A 26,926-nucleotide genomic window follows, 5' to 3' on the forward strand; every position below is an offset into this window, starting at 1 on the left:
AATGACTTTTTCTTTTTTTTTCTTATTTTTAGTTCTTAAGTTAAATTTAGCACTTGTTTTATCTCTCATGTAACTTTTCTCATTTCCTTTTTTTGTGTGTGATTAAATCCAGGGGCATTCTACCTCTGATCTACACCCCAGCCTTATTTTATTTTTTAATTTTGAAACAGGGTCTCAGTAAGTTGTTAATGGCCATGGTAGGTGGATGAGGCTGGCATCAAACCTGTGATCCTCCTCTCTCAGCCTCTCAAGTATTGGGTAACAGGCATGTGCCACCACACCTTGCTACCTTTTCTCATTTCTGTGACTGTAAACAGCAGACATAATGTCCTCTTCTCTCCCTCAATACCTTAGTTTGTATATTTCTTAAGAATTAGGGGATTGTCTTAGGTGACCACATAATTATCCAAGTCAGAAAATCAACACTGATGGAGTACTGTTTTAGAATTTATAGACTATATTCAGATTTTGCCAATTGTTCCAATATTGCCATTTCTAGCAAAATAAATCTAGGGCTGCGTACTGTATTCAGTTATCTTGTCTGTTTGGTAACTTTTAATCTGGAACATTGTTGAGCCTGTGTGTTTCATGTCATTGACATTTTGAAGATGATATGCTTTTTTTCTTATTTTTGGTATTTGGAATTGAACTCAGGGGCATTCTACCTCTGAGCTACTCTTCCAGTCCTTTTTTTAAAAAAAATTTTATTTTACAACAGGGTCTCACTAACTTGATGAGAATCCCACTACTTGCTGAGGCTGTCCTTGAACCTGCAGTCCTCCTGTCTCAGCTTTCTGAGAATTGGGATTACAAGTGTGCACCACCGATCCTGGGTTAGGCTTGGTTTTTAAAAATATAATGTACTTAGTGGGGTTTGGGTTCATGCCTGTAATTTCATTACTTGAGAGGATGAGACAGGAGCAGCACAGGTTTGAGGCCAGCTTTAGCACCTTATCAAGACCCTCAGTAACGTAATGAGCCCCTGTTTCAAAATAAAAGTAAATTGGTTGGGGTATGGTTTGGAGGTAGAATGCCTTTAGGTTCAATCTTCAGTACCATGCATACATGCTTGTGCACAAACATGAGTATATGATATCTCTTTACATATTTTTATTTTACATTTATTATATAAATTATATGTTGTATATGTATTTATATACATATTTTATATATGTATAATATCAAATTTGCCTACTAGTGGGTTTTAAAATTTGTTTCCCCAGCATCAGATTTAGATTATTTGCCTTCAGCAATAATGTCACAAAAGTTATATTTTTTTAGAGACTCATATTAAGAAGCATATAATATTTGTTTATGAAATTACTGGTAATATTATTTTGATCACTTGGTTGAGAGTGTTTTCCTGTTTCTCTGTTAAAGTTATTGTTTTTATCAGTAAAAGCATGATTTTACCCTGAAGCATTATTTCTGTGGCTTTGTCCTTAGCTGCCTTTCTGGTATTAAAGCCCTCCTCCCAAATATTTGATATGTCCTCCTATGGTGCTATGCTGCTGAGACTCACTGAGAATGTCGACTGTTACTATTACTAATTTTTATTTTTTTTGGTACTGGGGTTCCTGGAAACCCTTCTACCTCCGGGCTACACTCCCAGACCTATTTTTGTTTTTTTTAATTTGGAAACAGGGTTTCTTAAGCCAGCAAGGGTGGCTTCAAACCAGCGCGATCCTCCTGTCTCCGCCTCCCAAGCGTGGGGATTACAAGCGTGCGCCACCACACCCGGTTCTCATTTTTTTTTTAATTAATGTGAGCTGAGATGAGACATGAGGATCTTGGTTCGCGGACAGCTTTAGCTACTTAGTGAGGCCCTTTGGAACTCAGTGAGACCCTGTTTCAAAATAAAGAATAAAGCCAGGTGTGGTGGTGCACGCTTGTAATCCCAGCATTCGGGAGGCTGAGGCTAGAGAATCATGGTTCCTGGATTGCCTCAGCTACTAAGCGAGGCCCTTCGTGATTAAGTGAGAACCTGTTTCAAAATTAGACAAAAAAAAATAGGGTTTCTCTCAGAGGTAGAATGCCCCTAGGTTCTATCCCTGGAACCGCAAAAACAAAAACAAAACAAAACAAAATAAAGAATAGAGAATAAGGTTGGGGACGTAGCTCAAAGGTAGAATGCTTGTGGGTCCCATCCCCATTACTGAAAAAAAAAATGTGTATTTAGTACCTTTTATATGCTTGGGATTCTGTCAACTTTAGGAATATGAAATAAATAGCATATAAAAATTAATGAAAGTATGGAGCTTAGTGTCTACAGAGATAGACATTAAACAAACACAAATATCAGGTAGTGGTATGAACTATGGATAAAATTAAGGCAGGACAATGAGTATAGGAATGCTATGGATGGGATTTGTGTGGGAGATTAATAGGAGTTTTTATTTTTAGAAGGCAGTAAGACTTGGAAAGCTGAGACAGGAGTATTGCAGGTTTGAGGCCGGCCTGAGAAACATACCGAGGCTCTCAGCAACCTTGAGAGACACTTTCAAATCAATGAATAAATAAGTACATAAATATATAAGTGAATGAATGGATGAATAAGTAGGAGTAGGAGTGTGCTTGGAGTTAGAATGCCCCTGCATCCAATCTTCCATTACCCCCCAAAAAGGCAATAAAAAAGTCCTTGGAAGTGAAGGAGCAAATTGTGTGACTATTTTGGGAAAGATTGCTTCAGGCTGAGAGAGTATAGAGTATAAAAATCTTGAAGTGGGAACTCTCTTGGAGTATTGTGTAATGGTACAGAGATTAGTATGGCTGGAACTCAGTGCGCAAGCTGGTTAGTTGTAGCTGATGCTGTTGATGTTATTTGATTGGTGAGAAGTAGTCTCTCACATGAATGACAACAGAGTCAATATGGCAGCTGGAGAGGCCAAAGAGGAGAGAGATGTCTCTATTCCCACCATACTTGCACCAGTGTCTTGCTTTCATTGAGGGATATAATCAAAACATTATAATAAATTATTAATCACAGGAAATAATAAAGCATTCATTGGGTGAGTCAGGGAATAGCACTAAGGTAGTCACAGATGAATCAGGAAAGGAAAGGGTAAAAAAGGAAACTGTCAGGGTCTTTGCTTATTGGTCAGGGTCCCTGGTGATGGGTCCCATTTGGTCCTTGGAAACTTGTCTGCATGCAAACAATTTCCACATGGGTGGGCAGTTTGTGTTACTCCCAAGCTGGACCGAGGTGACCTCAAAGCAGATGACTAACAATGTGCCCAACAGTTAGTGATGGGAATAGAGATAGGAGTAAACCAGGTAGGCCTTGCAGGTCATGGTACTGATTTCAGGTTTTACTATGATAGATATGAGAAAGCATACATGGGTCTTGAACAGAAAATTAGTATGGTTTGACTTACATTTTGGAAGGATCATATACAACTGCTGTGTTCAAAGTAAACTGAAGTGAATTTCAGGTGGGAATCTGGGATACTAGGAGACCATTGCTAAGATGCAAGAAAGGAATAGGTTTTGAGCTTGATAGTAAAGCTTAACTTTAAACTGTGCAGAGTTTAGATAAGATGTTAGGACTAGAAATATAAAATTGGAACTCTTTAGCCTGCAGATATACATAAAACTGTAAGACTAACTGTGATATTTAGGAAGTGAGTCTATATCATGAAGTTGTCCAAGTACTTTACAGGACCGTAGCTAAGAGAAACCATGAGTGATGACCAGAGAAAATGTTTCAAAAAGAAAAAACGAATAACTATGTAATAATGTTTTTTGAGTTAGAGAAAGACTGTATTATGTGGGAAATTTTCTATTCATTGTAGACTCCAAGTATGCCACTAGGCAAGCTACCTCAGAGATTTATGGGAAAACAGGTGCATTGTCAAGATGCCTATCCACTCTAAAGGATCAGACCATATCCAGACAATTAGTGACCCCCAGTGTGGTGCTGATGTGGTCAACCCTTTAAGAGGTAGAACCTAGTGGGAGGCAATTAGGTGATGGGGACTTCACCATCATGCATGGATTAATGTTGTCATGCTGGAGTGGGCCAGATCTTTAAGTCTGAATTAGGCCCTATAAGTACAGGTAACTATAAAGCAGGTTTAACTTCAAGGTCAATGTCTTGCACATATACCCCATTTGCACATGGTTATTTGTCCTTCTACTTCTCTTCATGTGTGACACAGCTGGGGGGCCGTGCCAGTACAGCAGTGCGATGCTGTTAGGCCTTTCAGTCAAACATTATGTATTACCCAGAGTCAGCTATTCAGTTATAGCAACACCAATTTTACAAACTGTGGTCTTTTTCCGGGCGTGGTGGTGCACGCTTGTAATCCCCACGCTTGGGCGCAGAGACAGGAGGATCGCAGGTTTGAAGCCAGCCACACTGGCTTAAGAGACCCTGTTTCCAAATAAGTATAAAAACAGGTCTGGGAGTGTATCCTAGAGGTAGAAGGGTTTCCAGAAACCCCAGTACCATCAAAACACAAAACACAAAACAAAACAAACAAAGTGTGGTCTTTTTCCTTCCCTAGGTATGGTTCAGATTTCTGGGAGCAGGTAGAGAGTAAGTAAAAATGGAATGTAGCAGGAATGTGTTTTATCATTCACTGCCAGTGATCACAAATATGAGTGCCTGCTTTCTAGCCATGGATGTGGCTGCTGATGTGTGATGTAGGCATGACCATTGCTATTAGCATTGGTGATTTCTCCCTGTGCTGAGGGCACTATATTTCTTAGGTTGATGTTTTAAGTTATGTCCTTGATTGTGGGTATAGATTTTAAAGCCAGCATAATGGTTTTTAGAAACTGAATTGGTTGCTAAATTAGGCATTCTGTTGTACTCATTTTGGATTTTGAGCTTCTTTTGAAGAATTCAAAGTTCTGATTTCCCTAGATTTTCACTCTCATATCATGAAGATCTACTGGAGCAGAATAGGGTTGCCATCTACAGGTGAGGTCTGTGTTCTAAAGTTTACCACAGTCATCTCCCAGACCACTTACTATTTTATTAGTTGCCTGATCCCTGGAGGTGTTGAATACATAGTTCCCTGTCTCCTCTCAGTGTGTTGATGCCTGTGGTTTTATTGTTTCACATATATAATAGTAAAGCAGCTTTTTTTTTTTTTTTTTCTTTTCCATAGTACTAGGGATTGAAGCCAGGGGCATTCTGCCACTGAGCTATATCCACAGTTCTATTTTATTTTTTTTATTTTGAAACAGAGTTTTGCATATCCACAGTTCTATTTTATTTTTTTTTTTATTTTGAAACAGAGTTTTGCTAAGTTACTGAGAGTCTTTAAGGCTTAGTTGTTAGGGTATCCATGAACCTCGCGTCCTCATGTCCCAGTCTCCTAAGCACTGGGATTGCAGGGGTGTGCAGCTACACCTGTTTTGAAGCAACTATTTAACTCTAGCTTCTTCCTTTAAGATTCAGGCCCCAGACAGCTTGGGGCTAGATGACTCCTCCCCTCCGTCCTGTTATTTTAAAATCAGTCTTGTGCCCTGGAACTATTACCAGCTTAGGATGAGTCCTTTACTAGTAGATTCTTTGTTAAAATGAACATAGATTTCTGGAAGAGTACCACGTTAGTCCCATTGAATGCTTCAAGTTTCATGATGGGATCCCAGCTCAGATGGTTAGCTTCATTAATGGCAGACCTACCTTCTATCTAAGGTGTCTTTGATTTTTAGAAACAACTAAAAAGTCTGTCTGAGTCAAGGCAGACATAGAAGATGATCAACCTGAGTAGTATTACCATTTAAATAAAACAGACATTGTGTCTATAAAGTCTTTTAACTTTCATGTGAAATTCCTTTGTCTCTGATGGCAGTTCAAGTTTTATATATTTTTAAGCATTTGCTAATGATTACTGATTTTATTCCCCAAACGAACTCACTTGAGTAAGAGTACTATTTTTATGGAAGAAGGAAGAAGGGAAGACAGGGGAAGGAAATGATACTGAGTGTGGTGCTTTTAAGCTTTTTGAGAGCTAGCTAAAGTGTGACTCATAAATGGGGAAACTAATAGTTTTCTACCCTATTAGGTGAATCATTATGTTTTGTAATTATTTTGTTAGTAGTACAATTGAGCATTGCTGATCTAAAAATTCCAAGTGTTCTGAACTATTTATATTTATGTATTTTTTGTTATATATGAATTGTATAAGTGAATGGGATTCACTGTGATTTTTTTTTTATAGTCATACATTGTGCATTGATGATGGCCATCTACCTTTCTACTCTCAGCCTTCCCCCCAACCTTTCCTGGTCTCTAGTAGTAAACCCTCATCTAATTTTGGTTTACTTTTGTTATTTGTTTTCAAATAGCAGAGAGAAAATGTGATACTTGTCTTTTTCTGGCTTGTTTTGCCTAGCAAGATATCCTTTAGTTCTATCCATTTTGCTGCATTTGACAGGATTTCATTCTTTTTTTTTTTTTTTTTTTGTGGCACTGGGGTTCCTGGAAACCCTTCTACCTCCGGGCTACATTCCCAGACCTATTTTTTTATATTTTTATCTGGAAACAGGGTCTCTTAAGCCAGCGCGGCTGGCTTTGAACCTGCGTGATCCTCCTGTCTCCACCTCCCAAGCGTGGGGATTACAAACGTGTGCCACCAAGATTTCATTCTTATTTATGGCTAAATAATACTCCATTGTGTTGTCTATACACCACATTTTCTTTATCCATTCATCTGTTGATGGACACCTAGGTGGGTTTCATATCTTGACTATTGTGAACAGTGCTGCAATAAACATGGGTATGCAGCTCTTTTGTATGCTGATACCATTACCTTTGAATATAGACCCAAGAGTGGGATAGTTAGATTATGTGGTAGTTCTATTTTTAGTTTTTTGTTTGTTTCTTTGTTTTGTAGTACTAGGGATTGAACCTAAAAGTAATCTATCTCTGAGCTGTGATCCTTCTGTCTCAGGCTCCCAAGTACTGGGATTACAGGTATGCTTCACCACACCTGTCTTATTTTTAGTACTCTTTTGAGGAACCTTATATTGTTTTTCATAGTGGTTGTACTAATTGACATTCCTAACAAGTGTATAAAGTTTCCTTTTTCTCTACGTTCTCACTAGCACCCATTTTAGTGTGTATGTGTGTTTGTGTATGTGTGTGTGTGTGTGTTACTGGGGATTGAGCTCAGAGGTATTCAACCTCCATGTTACACATCCAGCCCTGCATTTTATATTTATACTGAAATAGGGTTACACTAGGTTGATAAGAGTCTCACTAGTTGTTGATGCTGTTATCAAAACTGTGATCAGATTCCCAAGCATGCACCACCATGCCTGGCTTTAGGTTGTTTTTGATAACAACCATTTTTTTTTTTTACTAGAGTTTTCTAAAGGAACCATTAATGATCTTTGAATTTCTGTGGTGTCAGTTGTTATGCCTCCTTTTTTTCTTCTAATTTATTTTATTTTATTTTATTTTATTTTATTTTATTTTATTTTTTGTGGGTCTGGGGATGGAATCCAGGGGCATTTGACCTCCGAACCACACCCCCTGTCCTATTTTTATTCTTTATTTTGAAACAGGGTCTCACTAAGTTGCAGAGGGCCTCACTAAGTATAGCTGAGGCTGTCCGCGAACTGCGATCCTCTGGCCTCAGCCTCCCGAATGCTGGGATTACAATGTGCACCACCATGCCTGGCTACTTTTAAAGTGAATTTATTTTAAAGTTTTAAAGTGAATTTATTTTATTTTATTTTATTTTATTTTATTTTATTTTTTGCAGGTCTGGGGATGGAACTCAGGGGCATTCGCCCTCCAAGCTACACCCCCTGCCCTAATTTTTTTTTATTCTTTATTTTGAAACTGGGTCTCACTGAGCTGCAGAGGTCTCACTAAGTAGCTGAGGCAGTCCACGAACCGCAATCCTTTAGTCTCAGTCTCCCGAATGCTGGGATTACAAGCGTGTGCCACCACACCCGGCCTAAAGTGAATTTTTATATACTATTTTTTCTTTGTTTTGAACTTTTTATTGGTGTATTGTAGTCATAGTCATACATCTTAATGGAGTACAAGGTGGTGGAGGCATACATGCACACATCACCCAATTAGCCCTCCCAATTCCCGCCCCATTCCCTCCTCATCCCTCCTCATGTTTGGCTTAGTGATTGACTTTGATATGTTTGTTAAAGTACATCATGAACAGCTGGGAATGGTGGCACATGCTTGTAATCCCTGTGCGTGGGAGGCTGAGACAGGAGGATTGCACAGGTTTGAAGCCAGCCACAGCTACTGAGTGAGGCTCTCAGCAACTTAGTGAGACTCTGTTTCCAAATAAAGTATAAAATAGGTCTGGGAGTATAGCCCGGAGGTAGAAAAGCCCCTGGGTTCCACCCTCAGTACCACACACACACACAAAAGTATATTATGAACATTAGAGAATTTCCCTTCCCCCTTCCAATTCCCTCAGCTTTCCTTATTTGTTCATCTATAGTATTTCCTCCTTCATCTAGAGTTCCTCCTATGACCTGTTTTCTCCCTAGCTTTCACATATTAGGAAGAGCATCCTATTTCTTACTTTTTGTGACTGACTAATATCTTTTAGCATAATGTTCTCTAGTTCATTCATTTCCCTGTAAATGACGTAATTGTGTTTTTCTTTATGGCTGAGTAAAATTCCACTATGTACATATCCCATAGTTTTATAATCCATTCATCTGTTGATGGACATCTTGGCTGGTTTCATAGTTTGGCAATTGTGAACTGTGCAGCTATAAACATAGATACACAAGCAATTGTTTGGTAGTTTGGTTTCCATTATTTTGGGTAGATACCCAGAACTGGTATTCCTGGATCATATGGTAAGTGTGTTTCCATTCCTCTGAGGATACTCCTTACAGTTTTCCAAAATAGTCGCACTAATTTACAATTCTACCAACAATGTATTAGAGTTCCTACTTCTCCACATCCTCCTCAGCATTTGTTGTTGTTTGTGTTTTGAATGATTGACATTCTAGTTGCAGTTAGGTGAAATACCAGGGTTGTTTTGATTTGCATTTTGCTGATTGCTAATGATGTTGAGCAGTTTTTCATACATTTATTGGCCATTTGAATTTCTTTTGTGAAGTGTCTGTTTAGTTCCCTTGCCCATTTTTTATTGGGTTGTTTTCTTAGTGCTGAGTTTCTTGAGTTCTCTGTATATTCTGTATATTAGTCCTCTATCAGAGGAGTAGGTGGCCGAAATCTCTTCCCATTCTGTTGGCTATTGATTACATTTTCTTAAACATCTCATGGTTAAATATAACTTCTCAAATGCTTTACTTATAGAGATAATTTTCCTATTATAATACAATACAGGAATAGTAAATGAAATACAGAAACTATAGAGCAGAAAGAAAACAGAATTCTGAAATAAATTGCCCCTTGAGTTTCTGTGTGGTTACCTCCCAATAAAGTCTTAGTTGAAAATTTGGTATGTTGAAAATGCATTGAATACACCTCCTCTTATGATCATTATAGCTTAGGAACACAGTACATCATAGTACCAGTAACCTCATGATTACATGGCTGATGGGGAGTTGTAGCTTGCTTATGCTGCCCCTCATTGAGAAAGAATATTATAGTGTAGTGTTGGCCTTGGTAAAGATCCAACTTCAAACATTTCAACTAAATGCTTATAGCTTTTGTACTTTCTTAAAGGGAAAACATTGTTAAATCATCATAAATCAGGGATTCTTTGTAGTTCTAATATCTAGACCACCATAATATTTTTATGCATTTTCTTTATCTTTTAATTTATTTTTCATTAAAAAAATTATTTTATTGTTGCATGTGGTGATATATCTTATTGGAGTACAAGATAGTATTCCCTCCCCTCTCCCTCCTTCTCATGTTTGGCTTAGTGATTGACTTTGATATATTTGTTAATGTACATCCTGTACATTAAAAACTTGGCTTATCCTACAGTAATCATAATTAAGAGTGGTTTTTTTCTTATTGGTGCATTGTAATCATACATCACATTGGAATATAAGACTTGAGAGGATATACAAGCACACATCATCCAATTAGCCCTCATCCAGTCCCCATCCCATTTCCCCCCCCCTCCCTCGATCCCATGCTTGTTTGGTGATTAACTTTGATACATATGTTTATGTACCTCCTGCCTTTTAAAGAGGCTCCATCCTCCCCTATTCCATACCCTCTGATTGGTCACCTTAATTGCTTCACTATAGGGCCCTTTCTATAGCTCGACCACTTCCTGTTACCCCTCTTCTCCTAGTTATTGCTGATTAGGGGAAGCATCTGGTTTTTATTTTCTGCGATATTTCTCTGTGCGTGCCGCGTTGCAAATACCGATCCCACTCTTGACGGTCCCAGTTGTGGCCTGGCTACCCGGTGGACTGATCCAGACCTCGCTGGCTCAAGCAGCGGCCTTGCCTCATGGGAGGCCCCGGTTCTGGCCTTGCTGGCCCCGACACTGGCCTGACCCCTCAGCTGGCTCTGATCCCGGCCTCGGAGGCCCCAGCACCGGCCTTCCTCATGGCAGGCTCCAATGTTAGCCGATGGCCCTGGCATTGGCCTAACCCCTCGGCAGGCCCCAATCCAGGCCTCGGAGGCCTCAGTAGCGGCCTTGTTTCATGGAAGGCTCCGATGCCGGCCGCTGGCCCCGGCACTGGCCTAACCCCTTGGCAGGCTCTGATCCCGGCCTCTGAACCCCGGCACCGGCCCTGCCTCGCAGCAGGCTCCGATCCCGGCCTCGCTGGCCCCAGCACTGGCCTAACCCCTCGGCAGGCTCTGATCCCGGCCTCGGAGGCCTCAGTAGTGGCCTTGCCTCACGGAAGGCTCTGATGCCAGCCTCGCTGGCCCCGGCACTGGCCTAACCCCTCGGCAGGCTCCGATCCTGGCCTCAGAGGCCTCAGTAGCGGCCTTGCCTCACGGAAGGCTCTGATGCCGGCCAGTGGCCCCGGCACTGGCCTAACCTCTCAGCAGGCTCTGATCCCGGCCTCTGAGGCCCCAGCACCGGCCTTGCCTCATGGCAGGCTCCGATCCCGGCCTCGCTGGCCCCAGCACTGGCCTAACTCCTCGGCAGGCTCTGATCCCGGCCTTGGAGGCCCCAGCACTGGCGTTGCCTCATGGTAGGCTCCGATCCTGGCCTCGCTGCCCCCAGCACCGGCCTAACCCCTCGGCAGGCTCCGATCCCAGCCTCAGAGGCCTCAATAGCTGCCTTGCCTAACGGAAGGCTCCGATGCCGGCCAGTGGCCCTGGCACCGGCCTAACCCCTCAGCAGGCTCTGATCCCGGCCTCGGAGGCCCAGCACCGGCCTTGCCTCGCGGCAGGCTCCGATCCTGGCCTCGGAGGCCCCAGCACCGGCCTTGCCTCACAGCAGGCTTCGATCCCAGCCTCTCTGGCCTCAGCACTGGCCTAACCCCTCGGCAGGCTCTGATCCCAGCCTCAGAGGACCCAATAGCGGCTTTGCCTCACGGAAGGCTTCGATGCCGGCCAGTGGCCCTGGCACTGGTCTAACCCCTCAGCAGGCTCTGATCCCGGCCTCAGAGACCCCAGCACCGGCCTTGCCTCGCGGCAGGCTCCGATCCCAGCCTCGCTGGCCCCAGCACCGGCCTAACCCCTCGGCAGGCTCCGATCCCGGCCTCGGAGGCCTCAATAACGGCCTTGCCTCACGGAAGGCTCCGATGCTGGCCATTGGCCCCAGCACTGGTCTAACCCCTCGGCAGGCTCCGATCCCAGCCTCGGAGACCCCAGCACCAGCCTTGCCTCACGACAGGCTCCGATCCCGGCCTCTTTGGCCCCGGCACCGGCCTAACCCCTCGGCAGGCTCCGATCCCGGCCTCGGAGGCCCCAGCACCGGCCTTGCCTCATGGCAGGCTCCGATCCCGGCCTCACTGGCCCCATTACCGGCCTAACCCCTCAACAGGCTCCGATCCTGGCCTCAGAGGTATCAATAGCGGCCTTGACTCACGGAAGGCTTCGATGCCGGCCACTGGCCCTGGCACTGGCCTAACCCCTCAGCAGGCTCTGATCCCGGCTTCGGAGGCCCCAGCACCGGCCTTGCCTCGCGGCAGGCTTTGATCCCGGCCTCGCTGGCCCCAGCAACGGCCTAACCCCTCAGCAGGCTCTGATCCCGGCCTCGGAGGCCTCAATAACGGCCTTTCCTCATGGAAGGATCCGATGCCGGCCGTTGGCCTCGGCACCGGCCTAACCCTTCAGCAGGCTCCAATCCTGGCCTCCAAGGCCCCAGCACCGGCCTTGCCTCACAGCAGGCTCCGATCCCAGCTTTGCTCTGTCCGTCGCCGGCCTCAACCCTCGGCAGGCTCTAATCTGAGCACCCTCTTCGCCCAACTATTTGTCCCACATTTTCGAGGGTGCGTGGTGGTGGTAGCATTCTGCCTCTGGGGTAATTACTTCAAAGGTTCCAGGTGTAATGCATCAGATCTCTGCCTCCCCTGATAATGGCCACTGCCATTGCCACTGCTTTCACCATTTCAAATCTTTCCCAAGTTCTTTTTCCACTCTGAATGTTGTCTAGTCTTCCTAAGCATGCACAACGGTAGCATTCAACCTTTGGTGTAATTTCTCCAAAAAAAAAAAAAAAATAAGGTTGGTAGGCTCCGATTTCTGCTTCTCCTGAATACAAGTCTCCACCGCCAACGCGGAGACCGCTTTCGGCACCGCCTTTCTCCTTGGTCTCCGCTAAAGTCTCTCTCCTTACAGGTGAAGTCCAAGATTCTTAAGAATGTAGAGAAGAAGCAGTCCTCCTTAGCAGGGAATTTTTCCAATAATTCCAGTTCATTTGGATAAGTTTTGTCTGCATCTCCAGTATCCTGGCATCTGCCACGTCCTTGATCCCTCTCCGATATTTTCCTTTTTTCTTTTTCTTTTCCTTTTTTACAGGGTCCTTCTGGGTGAAGAGGGGGTACGCCTAGGGCCGCCCCGCCAGTGCCTGCCCACCCGCCCAGGGTCAGGGCCAGGGGCCCGGACCACGGGGTCCTTTCGGGTGGAGAGGGGGTTCGCCTAGGGGTGCCCCGCCAGCTCCTGCCCTCCCGCCCAGGGTCGGGGCCAGGGGCCCAGACCACGGGGTCCTTCTGGGTGGAGAGGGGGGTCGCCTAGGGGTGCCCCGCCAGCGCCTGCCCACCCGCCCAGGGTCAGGGCCAGGGGCCCGGACCACGGGTTCCTTCCGGGTGGAGAGGGGGGTCGCCTAGGGGCTCCCCGCCAGCGACTGCCCACCCTCCCAGGGTCGGGGCCAGGTGCCCCAAGAGTGGTTTTTAATTTGAAATTTTGCTGAAAGGTAGTATTCCAAAGGTGTAATTTCTTTTCAGACAACTCACTTCATCTAAATGTAGATAAATCTCTTTTCTCTTTGAGATCTGAGGGCTGTAATCTGTCACTTGGTATAAACACCTTTGTGATAAGATCTTGTAGTTTACTTGTAATAGTAGGGTACCCCTTAGTGAGATGTCACTTATCCTGATACATTGATTGCAATGTGTCTGAAGAAAAATGTTAGGTATGTATCATGGTACATGATAGAACATTAGGTAGTACATTTACTAGTAGTTGCCCTTAGATTTTGTTGCTATGCATTTCAACAAAATGAATTATATTAGAAGATGGTCATCCTCCCCATTTGTTTATTTTTTTAATCTTCTGTTAGCCTAGACCTAGACCATTTATATATTTCAGTGTATGCAAAACTATATCCTCATTAGTATTTACGAGGTATGTTCAAGTTATAACCAGTAGGAAGTGCAAATGTATGTCACTGTCAACATCATTTACATTATGATATGAGACTATAATGTACCAATGAAAGCATATTGAAAAAAATAAATAAAAATGAAAAAATAACCATTGAGAAGAATTATGTTAGTTGACCTTTTGGTTCTGTGTTGGATATCTTTTTTGATAGCTATGATGCATATTTTAGATAATTTAAACAGTTTTACTCATTAAAAATCTTTTTGGTGGTGGGTTTTTAAGTTTTGAAATGTGTTTATTTTTTTCCGCTTATATACTGAAAGATAATAGGATAAATATTATTAAACACATATTAGAGATAAGGTAATTAAATTTCAGAGATTCAGTCTGTCCAAGGTTACATAACTAGAAATTAGAAGAATTCAGATCTCTTGGTCTCTTATAAAAAGCTGAGAATGGGGGAATTTTCTACTCTTCTGGATCTATATCTTTCTAAAATTAGAAACAATTGAAGACATTTTAGATTATTTTTTCTTTAATGTTATTTTTGCAGATTATACTTATTATTCAGAAATTGGTCTTGATTACTTGGCTATATGAGCAGGTTTTCTCTATTTACTCATTAAAAATTATAACCAATAGACCAGAGACTTTGCAGTTGCTAGAGTATGGCATAAGAAACAATGCTTCAACATATAGGGACTGGTAGAAATTTCTTAATGAAGACCCTCAAAGCTCAGGGAATTCAAATAGAATTAATAAATGGCATGGCATTAAATTAAAAACTTTTTGGGCAGCAGAGGAAAACATAAAGAGTTTAAAGAGAAATCATATAGAATGGGAGAAGGTCTTTGCCTTTACTTATTTTAGAAAGGAATAACATCTAGAATATACAAAGACCTTAAAAAGACAACACAAAAAACCCCTCAATCAGCATGGGTATTAAACTAAATAGACACGTCATATACTTATTAGTTAAAACAAATACTAATGGCAATAAATATATGAAAAAATGTTCAGCATCATTAAAAATTAGGGAGATGCAAATCAAAATTACACTGAGATTCTATCTAATCCCAGCTAAAATGGTAATCATCAAGAATACAAATGACGGTAAATGCTGGCAAGGATGTGGGGAAATAGGAACTCTTCTACACTGTTGGTGGGATTGCAAATTAGGGCAGCCCCTATGGAGATCAGTGTGGAGGTTTCTCCCAAGACTGGGAGCGGAATCACCATATGATCCAGCTATGCTACTCCTGGGTATTTTCAAAGGAATTAAAATCACAGTATTATACTGCATATCCATGTATATCCATGTTTGTAGCAACACAATTCACAATAACTAAATCATGGAACCAGTCTAGGTGTCCATTAACAGATGAATGGATTACAAAATTGTGGGATATAAATCAATAGAATTCTACTCAGCCATAATGAACAAAATTATATCATTTTAGTGAAAATGGATAGATCTAGAGAATATTATGCTAATTGAAATTATCCAGTCACAGATAATGAAGGATCATATATCTTCTGTCATATGTGGAAGATAGCTAGGGAGAAATCAGGATACAAGAACTATAGATAGAGGAGGAGAAACCTCAGTGGAGTGATGGAGGGGGTCTAGGGGAGGGAGGTGGGTGGCAGAGAAAGGGAGAATTGATCCAAAAAACACTTTCACTGACATATACATATATGAAATTTTTAGTGCTAGTCTCAATATTATGTACGGGGAAGGGGAAGGGGAAGGACTGGGGTAGGAGCCAGGGGAAAGCTTACCAAGTGCTGTGTGTATATGTGTTCCTATTACATGGAACTTCATTATGTTTTGAGATTACAATGCATCAATAAAAATATATTAAAATTAAACAGTAAAAATAGAACATCAAAATTATTTTTGTTTATAAATTTTTAATTTTACATGTTTTTACTTGTATTTTATATGGAAGAAAGATTTTTAAATATATTTGGTTAATAATTAAAGTGGAATAGAGTAGATATGAAGCACTCAAAATTTGGTCTAGAGCTAGTAAACCCAATGGGTAAGGCAGAATATTATTAAAGAAGTGGAAGATGAAAGTGGCAAGTAAAGAACTCCATAAAGGTAATGATACTGCAAATCATTTTTCAGGAGTAGTGAAACTGAAAAAAATCTTTATTCTCTTGTTGTTTGAGTTTACAAAATACCAATGTTCATTGTAATAAAAGTGAAATATCTTTGATATGAGTTCAGAAATTATTTCCAAGATTGTTTGTAGGTGATTTTAAAATTCAGTGTAAATGTTTGCCATGTATATTATATTGTTTAAAAATAAAATTCAAATCTTGCTTCATTCTAAACAAGTAAACTGTTGTGATTTGCCCTGATTTTACTGAATGAAGTTAATAAATTAGATAGCCCTTAGAGATTTATTATTTTGGTAATTACCTGTTCGATTGAATTTAGATTTTATCTAGTTTGAAAGAATTTATTTTAAGGGAACATTATTTTGTAAAGAAAATAGAATTTTTTCACCCTGTCATATTGCTTAGCCCATTGAAAAATAGATTATGTTGAGACTTCCGGGAAGATGGCGACCGAGAAAAGCGGGGCTTAAGAGCCCCGCTAACAACAAATCTCCATTACCACAAAATCAGCGCCTTTCATAGCCAGAAAACACCATCACCAGTGAAACAAAAAATCACCAGGCTCCAGAGAGAAAGCGGACTGAGAACAGAGCCACAGAGGAGATACACCGGCCTCACGCCCGAGGACGCGGCAGACGCGGCAGCAGCGCCATACTGCCGGAGGCACTGGCGAATTCACAGGACGGCTACAGCAAGCCGAGGTGAGCCACTGCGGAACAGCTAGGCGGGATTTCTCCGCGCAGAGAGCATCTAAAGCTCCCAGTGGCGGAGCTCAGCACACGCTGCAGGGATTCAGAGTGGAAATCAAAATCAAGAAGAAAAACGCCAGCCCCATAGCCGAGGGCGTAGCAGCGGTTCCATATTGCCACCGGAGGCAGCAGCAGCGAATTCAGCGAGGCCAGTACAGCTACATCTGCGTACTCAAGAACAGTGAGTCAAATTGCGGGCCACAGAGGAGAAATCCCAGTACTGTACTCCCTGGGACTTGACCCAGTGGAGGGGCGGTGGCAGAGATATCACACCATAGGAGAACGTGCAACCTGGCACCCCCCACAGTCTAAAACAGCCTCTATCGACTCTCTGGGTCGGAGACTCTGTGATAAAACCCAGTAAAGGAGTAGTGGGGTCTGAGATACTACTGACTCGAGATTCAGAACACCTTAAGGGAAGTCATAGTGACCCAAGGGAAGAAGCCAGAGAAGGCACAAACATTTGAAATCATGGGAAAGAGGAATAATACTGGAGCAATGAATGCACACAACCCCACAACATCAGAACCTGATAAAACTGAAAATCAGAGATTTCTAGAAGATCAAATCAGGAAAATAACTGTAGTAATAATAGAGGTGCTTCGAAAAGAACTCAGAGAGAGCCAAAAAGAGATAAAGGATGCAATTAATGAAGTAAAGGCCTCAATTCAAAGCACAAACAACCAATTAGAACACATGAAGAACAGAATCTCACTCTTAGAAGATGAGCAATCCAAAAATGAACGCATAGTTTCTAATCTAGAAAAAAATATCCGACAGCAGGAATCTGATATTGAAGAAATATGGGCCCATTTTAAGAGAGCTAACCTAAGAATAATTGGAATAGAGGAGGGAAAAGAAAGTGAAACCAAAGGGATCAACAATCTCTTCAAGGAAGTAATAGCAGAAAATTTTCCAGACATAGAGCAAGAGGTCGATACACAGGTCCAGGAAACTTATAGAACTCCCTTTAGACAGGATCGGAGAAGAGGATCCCTACGCCACATAATTGTCAAAATGACCAATGCGGAAGCCAAGCAGAGAATCTTAAAGGCAACAAAAGCAAAGGGCCAAGTGACATTCAGAGGCAAACCAATTAGAATCACTCCAGACTTCCCAAACCAAGTCATGAGAGCCAGAAGGACTTGGAGTAACATATTCCCAATTCTGAAAGAAAACAACTTCCAGCCAAAAATTTCCTACCCAGCAAAACTTTCTATCAAATTAGATGGAGAAATAAGAAGCTTCCATGACAAACAGAAACTGAAGGAATTTATGTCTTCAAAACCAGCGCTAGAGAAAATACTCAAAGAGATTAACTACAAAGAAGAAATAGGTAACACACACCAGAACTAGAGAAACAAGATTTTCCATCCAACAGACAACTAAGATTGGTTATCTGTGGAGATTCATTATTTATGTTAGTCTTTTACCTATCTCTAAAGGGTATTGTTTGCCTTTATTGTTGTTAATTTTTAGGATTTCTAGTTGGAATATTAATATACCTTCAGATATAGCAATTGGAAATATTTTATCCCATTCTATTAGTAACTGTTAACTCTCTTTACATTGTCTTTGGATATACAATATTTTTTTTTATTTTTTAGGGAGTTTGTATACTGTTCTGTTGCCTGTGCCATTGAAATCATAACCAAGAAATCACTGCCAATTTCAATGTTGTGAGGTTTAATGACCCAGATTTTCTCCTAAAAGTTTATAGTCTTAAGATTTATATTTAGGTCTTTTATCTATTTTGAGTTAATATTTGTTTATGGGATTCGGTAAGGGTCCAATTTTATTCTTTTCCATGTAATTATTATGTTTCAACAATATTTTGTTAAAAGATTAATATTTCCACCACCAAATGTTCGTGGAAACCTTGTCAAAAATAACTTGACAATATAGGGAAGAATTTAGCTCTAGGCTTTTATTTAACTCCAATGGTTTATATATCTGCCTTTAGAATAGTACTACACTGTTTCAATTATTGTAGCTTTATATGGTTTGAAATCAGAAAATATATGTCTTCTAGCTTTGTTCTTTTTCAAGATCATTTTGGGTACCTAGAATCCATATTCCATATTAGGATAGATTTTTTTCTGAAAAATAAATATATAAATATATGATAGTTTCACCTAAAAAATAGAAAAAAAATATTCTCTGGTAAGAAAGAAAGCAAAAAGAAATATTGAAATGTTATCTTTAAGTCATCAAAATCTTGGTATCAGACAAATGAAACTGTTATGTGAGATTACCATTTTTAATTTTAGATAAATTGCCATAATACTAGATGTCAACTACTAAGCCAAGCATGGGAGGGAGGGATAGGGAGAGAATGGGGTGGGGATTGGGTGGGGGCTGACTGGGAAAAGTGTGCAAGTATGTCTACAAAAGTATGTATCCTACTATGATGTATGAATACAGTGCACCAATAAAAAAAAAAAGAAAAATAGATTATGTTTATTGTGTTTTGAATACTGTATTTTGCTTACTCCTGCCTTTAAAAAAATTTTTTCTTTTATTGTAACTAACTTCTCCCAAGAAAACGGTATTTTCTTGAAATTTTATTAAGTCACATTAAAAACATGATATCTAAGCAGAAGCGATAAAGATGATGATTGCCAGACAGAATTTACTATTAAAGAAGTTAATGAGATTTTATTTATTTATTTTTGCTCATCTTGTATATTGTAATCTAGTTCCTTAAAATTTTTTTGTGTGTGATAATGACAGTTGAATCTAGCGGTATTTTCTCTGAGCTACATTCCCAGTGTGATTTTATTTTCTCTTTTGAAACAGGGTCTCACTAATTTACTGGGGGCCTTGCTGAGGGTGGTCTCGAACCTGTGATCTTCCTGTCTCAGCCTCTAACATACTGGGATTACTGGTGTGCACCACCACACCTGGCTCTTTTAAAATCTTTTGTTATTTTTTTTATATGAATTTCATATTATATTAAAGTTTGCTATTATAAACCTTTTTTTTTTTTTTTGCGGTATTGGGATGGAACCTAGGGGCATTCTACCTCTGAGCTATACCCTTAGCCCTAGTTTTTATTCTTTATTTTGAAGTAGGGTCTCACTGAGTTGCAAAGGGCCTCAGTAAGTAGCTGTCCTCGAACCACAATCCTTCTGTCCCAGCCTCTCAAATGCTGGGATTTACAAGTGTGTGCCACCACGCCTAGCTTTCTAAAACTCTTGATTATCAAAGATAACAGTAATTAAGGATTTGTTTGAGGCAAAGACGATTCATGTTAATCAATTACAAAGCAACTTTTTAGTTTTTTGCCTATTACGCGATTTTAATTATGATCTATGTTGAGTAATAGCATGAATAAAATACACATAACTTGATTCCTAGTAACATTTAGTGAATCTTATTTTAAATTATATACTAGTTGTTATGGTTCTTTTTTTTCTGGATAATTTCTTTGGACTCTTTATTTACATTATTTTAATTTGCATATTTTTTGATGGTTGTGGGAAGTCATTTTCCAGTTTGCCTCCTGTTGCTTGCTTAGAATATAGCTAGCTCAAATAATCACTTGATCTTACATTGTAGTATGTGAGTGAAGCCTAAGAGATGATCATCACTGATATGTGGTACTCAGAGTCCCTTTTTAAGTTTCATCAGTTTATTGCAAGATACTTTGGGTGCCTCTTAGAATTTGGTACTAAAACTTTCCAATTAGAATAAGTCTGGTGAGAAATATACTAAGATAGTTGATTGTCTTTAGAAGTGACCTATCCTGAGAGGAAACGTGTCTGAGCCAACTGGAGAATGCTCAGCCCTAAAGCTCATGAGGGCATATACATCAGGACTCAAATTAAGTTGCAGTCTGTGTCATTACTATAAATGTGCTACATTGTTTCTCCAAAGGATCTTTTAACAGAAGGGCAGTGTCCTATTTTTTTATGAGAAAGGAAATTTTATAATATGAAATTGATATGTGTGTAGCACCATTTGCAGAAAAATTAATATATCTAGGGATCACCAATATTGTAATCTCTAGAGAAGTGCCCTTTATTGTAAGGCATCAGTAGTTCAGCATACTTTTATTTTATAGTCTAGAACAAGTTATTTCTCAGAACTTTTCAATTTTCCTTTATTAGTTTGTATGTTTATCAATAATTATGGTTATTAATACAGCCATGTATCTTGAGGCTGAGAAAGAATTATTCAGGATAATGGATGTAACATCACTTACTAGTGAGTTTGGTTGCTTTGTCAGGCACTAAAAGCCTTAATAATGCTTATTTTATAGACATAATTAAGTTTCAGGAATTTTAATGATGAGAACCTGATTTTACTAAGGTGTTGGCAGTGAAGTACTGCCTGAAATTCTGGCTGGCTTATATCTTTGACATCTCCTCTTTTTAAACTCAAAATCAAGGGATTCTTGCAGCTTTTATAAAAAAAAATTAGATAGGAAGCCCAAATAATATTTTAAATATAATTTGTAATTCAAGATTATATTTTTTCATTTGTAAGGAAACTCTTGCTTTTGATAACTAGAAGTCAATTAAATTGAAATATAACATCCTACTCTAAAATATTGTGTATGTTCATGAGGATCTTTTAATTTAACTTTTTTTTGAGAGTCTGGGGATGGAACCCAGGGGCATTCAACCTCCGATCCATACCCCGTTCCCTATTTTTTATTCTTTATTTTGAAGCCGGAGCTCACTGAGTTGTAAAGGGCCTCACTAAGTAGCTGAGGCTGTCCGCGAACCACGATCCTCTGGTCTCAACCTCCTGAATGCTGGGATTACAAGCATGCGCCACCACACCTGGCTCATGAGAATCTTTTAAAATTTTTATCACATTATCTGTCTAAATTACTCCTCTCTGAATATTGAAGTTTAGTGAATGAATACAAGGAAAAGAGACTGACCTTGTTTTCATCCATTTCCATTGTAGATAAATTTTCTCAGGAGACAGGAGAATTATAAATTTTCAAGGAGATTAAATACCTCATATAATAAGTACTTCATATAGAGGCTTATTCTGTTGGGAATGGAGGTTAGCCTATTTCACTCTAGTCTGAACTTTTAAACTTGTTTTATAGTTTAATTATATATGCATTTATGTTTATGTATTTTCTTTTAATAATTTGCATTTATGATTGTATTAGTTTGTAATAATCAGCTTCGTACAAAATTAGATCAAAAGCAATATTTGTATTTTTTGTGTAAGCCTGATCTTATATATATATATATATATATTATAGAGCCTGATAAAAAGCTCAATAGATCTTTACTAATCAGTAGTACATTAATCAAAGCTATTTTAAATATCTTATTTTTATATATTTTTAAAAATTAAAAATTTAAACATTATAGCTGAGTGTGGTGGCTCATGTTTGTAATCCCTGCACTTGGGAGGCTGAGACAGGAGGATTGCAACGGTTTTAAGCCAGCTTCAGCTACTTAGTGAGGCTCTCAGCAACTTAGTGAGACCCTGTTTCCAAATAAAAATATAAAATAGGTCTGGGAGTGTAGCCTGGAGGTAGAAAGTCCCTGGGTCCCACCCCCAGTACCACCCACCAAAAAAACAAAAAGATTAAACATTATAAACATTTTCTTCTCCTTTAATGCCCTTGCTGTAGGCTTATACCATTTAAAATGTTTTTAAATTCTTGTGTATACTATATTGGTGAGGAAGTATTTTTATAAAATGATTTCACTTCTATGTTTTAATATCATTCTTATAAACCACTGCTTTTTCATAATTTTTCTCTAGTTCCCTTCCCACTTAGTTTTGTAATTTTATAAACATGAATTTATAAGGAAACTATTTAATATCTATTTCTTTTTTTTTAGGTTGTTACGGAGTTGATGGAGAGAGTGACTCTATTATGAGTTCAGCGTCTGAAAACTCCACTGAACCTTGGTTTTGTGATGCCTGTAAATGTGGTGTTTCTCCTAGTTGTGAACTGTGTCCTAATCAGGATGGAATTTTCAAGGAGACAGATGCTGGAAGGTTGATGTTCTCATAATTATGTTGAGTTCATATGCCTACATTATAACATGTCTGCTTTTGAGTCCTCTATGATTTTCTAAATTTCATACTTTGATTGCTTTATATATTTTTGTAGAGTAAATTGACAGTAGGCTATAGATTGGGAAGGGGAAGAAGAAAGACCATTTATTGTGAACTTGCCTTTGCCTTTGCATCCATTACCTGATTAACTTTAATAATGACTCTATGATGAAAAAGTGGTAAAGTTTCCTAAATTATAGAGATAGAGTTTTAGGCTCAGATAATTTAAAATAATTTATTAGTTCAAGGCCACAAGCTGATACATAGTCAAATTTGAACCCCAATCTGCCTTACTTCAAGAATGTATCATATAATTATTTAATAAGGGAAAATTTAATATATTAAAAATTTAAGCTATTATAAAAGAGTAAATAAGATATAAAAGAACTCATAAGGATACCCTGGTATGAAGGCAATTATCTAAAGAATGATAGAATTGTAAAAATGACCTTTTTCTCCCAGTCAGAGATTTAATCTTTGTTAGAGAAACTAGTTACAACCTACAAGAGACCAGAAAAATTTGCTGGTTTGCCTGCTGGCCTTCAGTTCTTGGCAAATAGGTGACTGGGCATACGTTGCAGAGGGAGTGTCGGGTCTATGATGAGATAGCTATGGGAAAGTATTCTCCAGGTTGGTCCAGGGCTAAGAAGTCACCTAGGGACCAAGTGTGTGGCTGGCTCAGAGCAGTATATACTGTACACATTGCTGCTGAGAAATTACTTACTTTTGCAGTACTCTCTACCATTGAGTTATAGTACCCTTTACTCTTGAGCTTAATCTACTCATTGTAAAGGAGAAATGCTGAAGGTATTCTGTTATTGCAGAACAGTTGCTGAAGTGTGAATTTGGAGTTGAGAGATAATAAATTGATACTTGGCACAAAGAATTAAATTATTTTTCCTGAAATCACATTCATGTTTATTGTCACATTTGAGAAGTCATCATAATAGTGTTGACATCATTTATGTTTTTTTTTTCTAGGAGATTATCATCTGGGATGAATGACTTAGATATAAGAGTAATTCTCGACCTTCTGTGTTTTATAGATCATACTCTTCCTTCTTTCCATTCCCACATAATATCAGAGGGGGGGTGCTGAAGTTTTTATTTTTCTACATAAGGATATTTCACTATTTTTATTAAAAATGCTTAATATTTTAACAGGAGGAATAACAAAACAGCTTATAAAAATAATCACCATCATTTCCCATATTTTAACATTGAAGAAAGACATACTTTGACCCCACATAAAAATAGATTTTAATAAAATTTACTTTAGTAAAATAAAAAATGCTTTTCTCATTTTTACTCAGTAGGTGGACAAATCCTTGATAAATTGTTGTCATATAAGGTTGCTGCGACAGCATAGAACATTCCATGGGCCCTTGGAAAACCTTATGTGTAGGTGTCCAGGGTAAAGAGCCAATGATCTTACCAGTCTTTCCTCATCACCCACCTAAAAAAATAAAATAAGCACATAAGTAATTAGCATACAAACATGCATTTGTACTGTATATGATAGACATGGGCTTTGTTTTGTGTTTGGACTGACTCTGGCTTAGATTTTTGGAGTTTAATGAGCATTAGAAGTGTGTACTTACAAATTAGAAAGCTTTATTTAGATTCTATTGTTTTTCTAACTATGATTTTAGACAAATACCTTAACCTTTTTATGCCTCAGTTTCCTTAGCACTCTTGAGAAGATTAAATGAGGTGATTTATATTAACAACACAGTTTCTGGAACATAATAAGTGGTCAATAAAGGTCTTCTAATGTTGCTGCTGCTGCTACTAATGCTTTTTTGTTAGCAATATTGCTTTACTTATTTATGATAAACAGTTACTGCATAAATTCTTTCTGGTAACTTCTAATCCTTAGAGTTAATATTTGTGTTCATAAATTGTAGTGAACAAGTAAGGCATCTTTGGAAAATACAAAGCTGCTTTTTGGGGAAGGTAATCCATTTTGTTACCACTTTTCTTACTTGTTAACAAATTCAAAAGTTCTGTTGAAGAGCTATTTTTTATGGTATCATTATCCACAAAGCAACTTACAAAGTTGTATCTGAATAAAGAAAGGAAAAGCTTCATCAGTATTGAGATTTACTGAAGAATATTTATATTAGCTACTGTGAATATTATGTACAGAAAATGATGTGTAGCCTGGCAAAAATTTATTTATATATATTTTGAATACTTAGTGTTGATGTCCACATTCATCTATAGGCTATAGCGGAAATTATAGGCCATTATATATTTTTGTAGGCTCTAATACTAGGTAGATATAGTGCATAAAAAGCCAAGGAATTATAGAAGCCTTTAGTCTTTTAGCTTTTCTTACTTATTTATTTTTTTGTGGTACTGAGGATGGAACACTGGGGCCTTCTACCTCTGAGCTGTACTCCAACCTACCTATTTTATATTTTATTTGGAAACAGGGTCTTACTAAGTTGCTGAGAACTTCACTAAGTAGCTGAGGCTCAGGCTTTGAACCTGTGCAATCCTCCTGTCTCAGCCTCCCAAGCACTGGATTACAACCGTGTGCCACCATGCCCAGTTTTCTTTTAGCTTTAAATGGAAAGCAAAGGAAAAGAAAGATTAATGTATGGAGAGAATGAAAGAGATATTGAAATTGATCTCTATATCATAGGCTTAATTAGACCTCCCCATCATTCTTGATGAGAGCCACAAATTCTATATACAAAATGATGTGATTTAATATGAGAAAACCATCAGAACATTGTTGTTATTAAATTTTTGTTTCTTAGGGAGAGAATTTTACCCCATTTTGTGTGATTTTATAGATCTGCTTGTGAGAAATATAAGACATTTCCTCTTTATGTTTTTTGTTGTTTGTCTTTCTAGTCTGTTGTGAAATAAGAAAATGACTCTGAGCTAAATTCCTTAATTTTTTTTTAAATAAGCATTTTTGTGCAGTAGAAGTCAGTGTTAGATTTTTAAAATCTCAGTTTTATCATTTACTAGCCTTGTTATGCTTTAAAATCATTTAATTCTTCCAAACCCAGCTTTGGATAAACAGAATGAGAAGAGTGATCTTCCACTCACAGGAAACTCTGAGAACTTTTTCTTTGTAGCTCGCATTCCTTAGGTGAATGAGCTAGACTCTGAGCTCTAAGCTCTCTATCTACTTCTTTATAACTTTCAATTGCCTATGCAGTGCTCCGTGCCTGATAGACACTTAGTAATTTGATTATTAAGTGAAGGAATGAAAATAACATGCTGAAAATGAATTTGTACAATATAATATAAAGGTACTATAAATACAAAGCATTTAAAATGATTTGATTGAGCCAGGTGTGGTAGTGCACATTTGTAATTCCAACATTTGGGAGGCTGAGACAGGAGGATTGCAGTTTGCAGGCAGCCTTAGTTACTTAGGCTCTTTGCAACTCAGTGAGACCCTGTTTCAAAATAAAGAATAAAAAAAATAGGGCTGGGGGTGTGCCCCTGGTTTCTATCCTTAGTACAGAAAAAAAAATCATTTGATTAATACAGTTTTCATTTGAAATAAGGCTTTTGAGAAGTATATTTCTACTTAGTCTTTATTTTAAACATATGAGTTTAAAAGGATCTATTACTAGCTTCTACACTAGAGTGACATTCTCATTGTTTCTGGTGATTATATGTGATGCTTGTTTTCGCTCCTTACCCCAATCAACATGTCATCATAGCTTCAAGCAAAATGATGGTAGAGTAACAAGAAATATTTTTTGTTCTGATTTGCCAATTTGTCTTACAGAGTTCTAAGGTCTATGCTGCTAAATACATGAACAAAAATATTTTCTGCTATCAAAAAGGGCCAAAATTATCAGTGATTTTTACTGACTTTGATATGTATTGTAATAAGGACTCAAGTTGGTGTCCTCACATGAGTGGCTGGGTGAAATCATTCTCTGGTGTGCCAGTCACCAGAATGGCAGTTTAAATCTGTAATACTTGTGTGATTTTTTCTAAAACATTTTAAGAAGGTCAATATGAAGCAAGCAGCCAGCTGTTGGGTTTATCAAAGATAAACTCCTATGGAGCACAGCGACATTTAATACATCACTGGAGCATGAACAAACTGTGCAAATTAAATTGAGAAAGCAGCTGCTTGTTGAAGATGTGTATCTTTATATTGAACTCCACAGGATGCGTTTGGGAAGCTGGATTAAAATGTTCTATCAGGAAAATCTAAGAACCTTCGATTTTTTTCCCAGTAAAAAGATAATTTTAAAGATTTGTAACTGTTTTCCTCAGTACCCAAGTTGAATGATTCTTAGATCTTTAAAACTCAAAAGTGTATGACAAAACTAGAACCATATAGTATTCATAGCCTCTTAAGCTATGATAA

General features: G+C 38.9%; 1 protein-coding gene across 1 annotated transcript in view; it reads left to right on the forward strand.

Moving 5' to 3' along the window:
• PHF14 (PHD finger protein 14) overlaps positions 1-26,926 on the forward strand; it is a gene marked incomplete at both ends in the record, with an annotated part of 210,215 nt that overhangs the window by 17,208 nt on the left and 166,081 nt on the right. The window contains one exon of the mRNA XM_080701123.1: positions 22,353-22,512. Coding sequence (XP_080557249.1) covers positions 22,353-22,512 — 160 coding nt within the window. The remainder of the gene's footprint in view (positions 1-22,352; positions 22,513-26,926) is intronic.

The sequence above is a fragment of the Muscardinus avellanarius genome (genome assembly GCF_963383645.1).
Source record: "Muscardinus avellanarius genome assembly, chromosome: 9".
Taxonomy (NCBI): Eukaryota; Metazoa; Chordata; class Mammalia; order Rodentia; family Gliridae; genus Muscardinus; species Muscardinus avellanarius.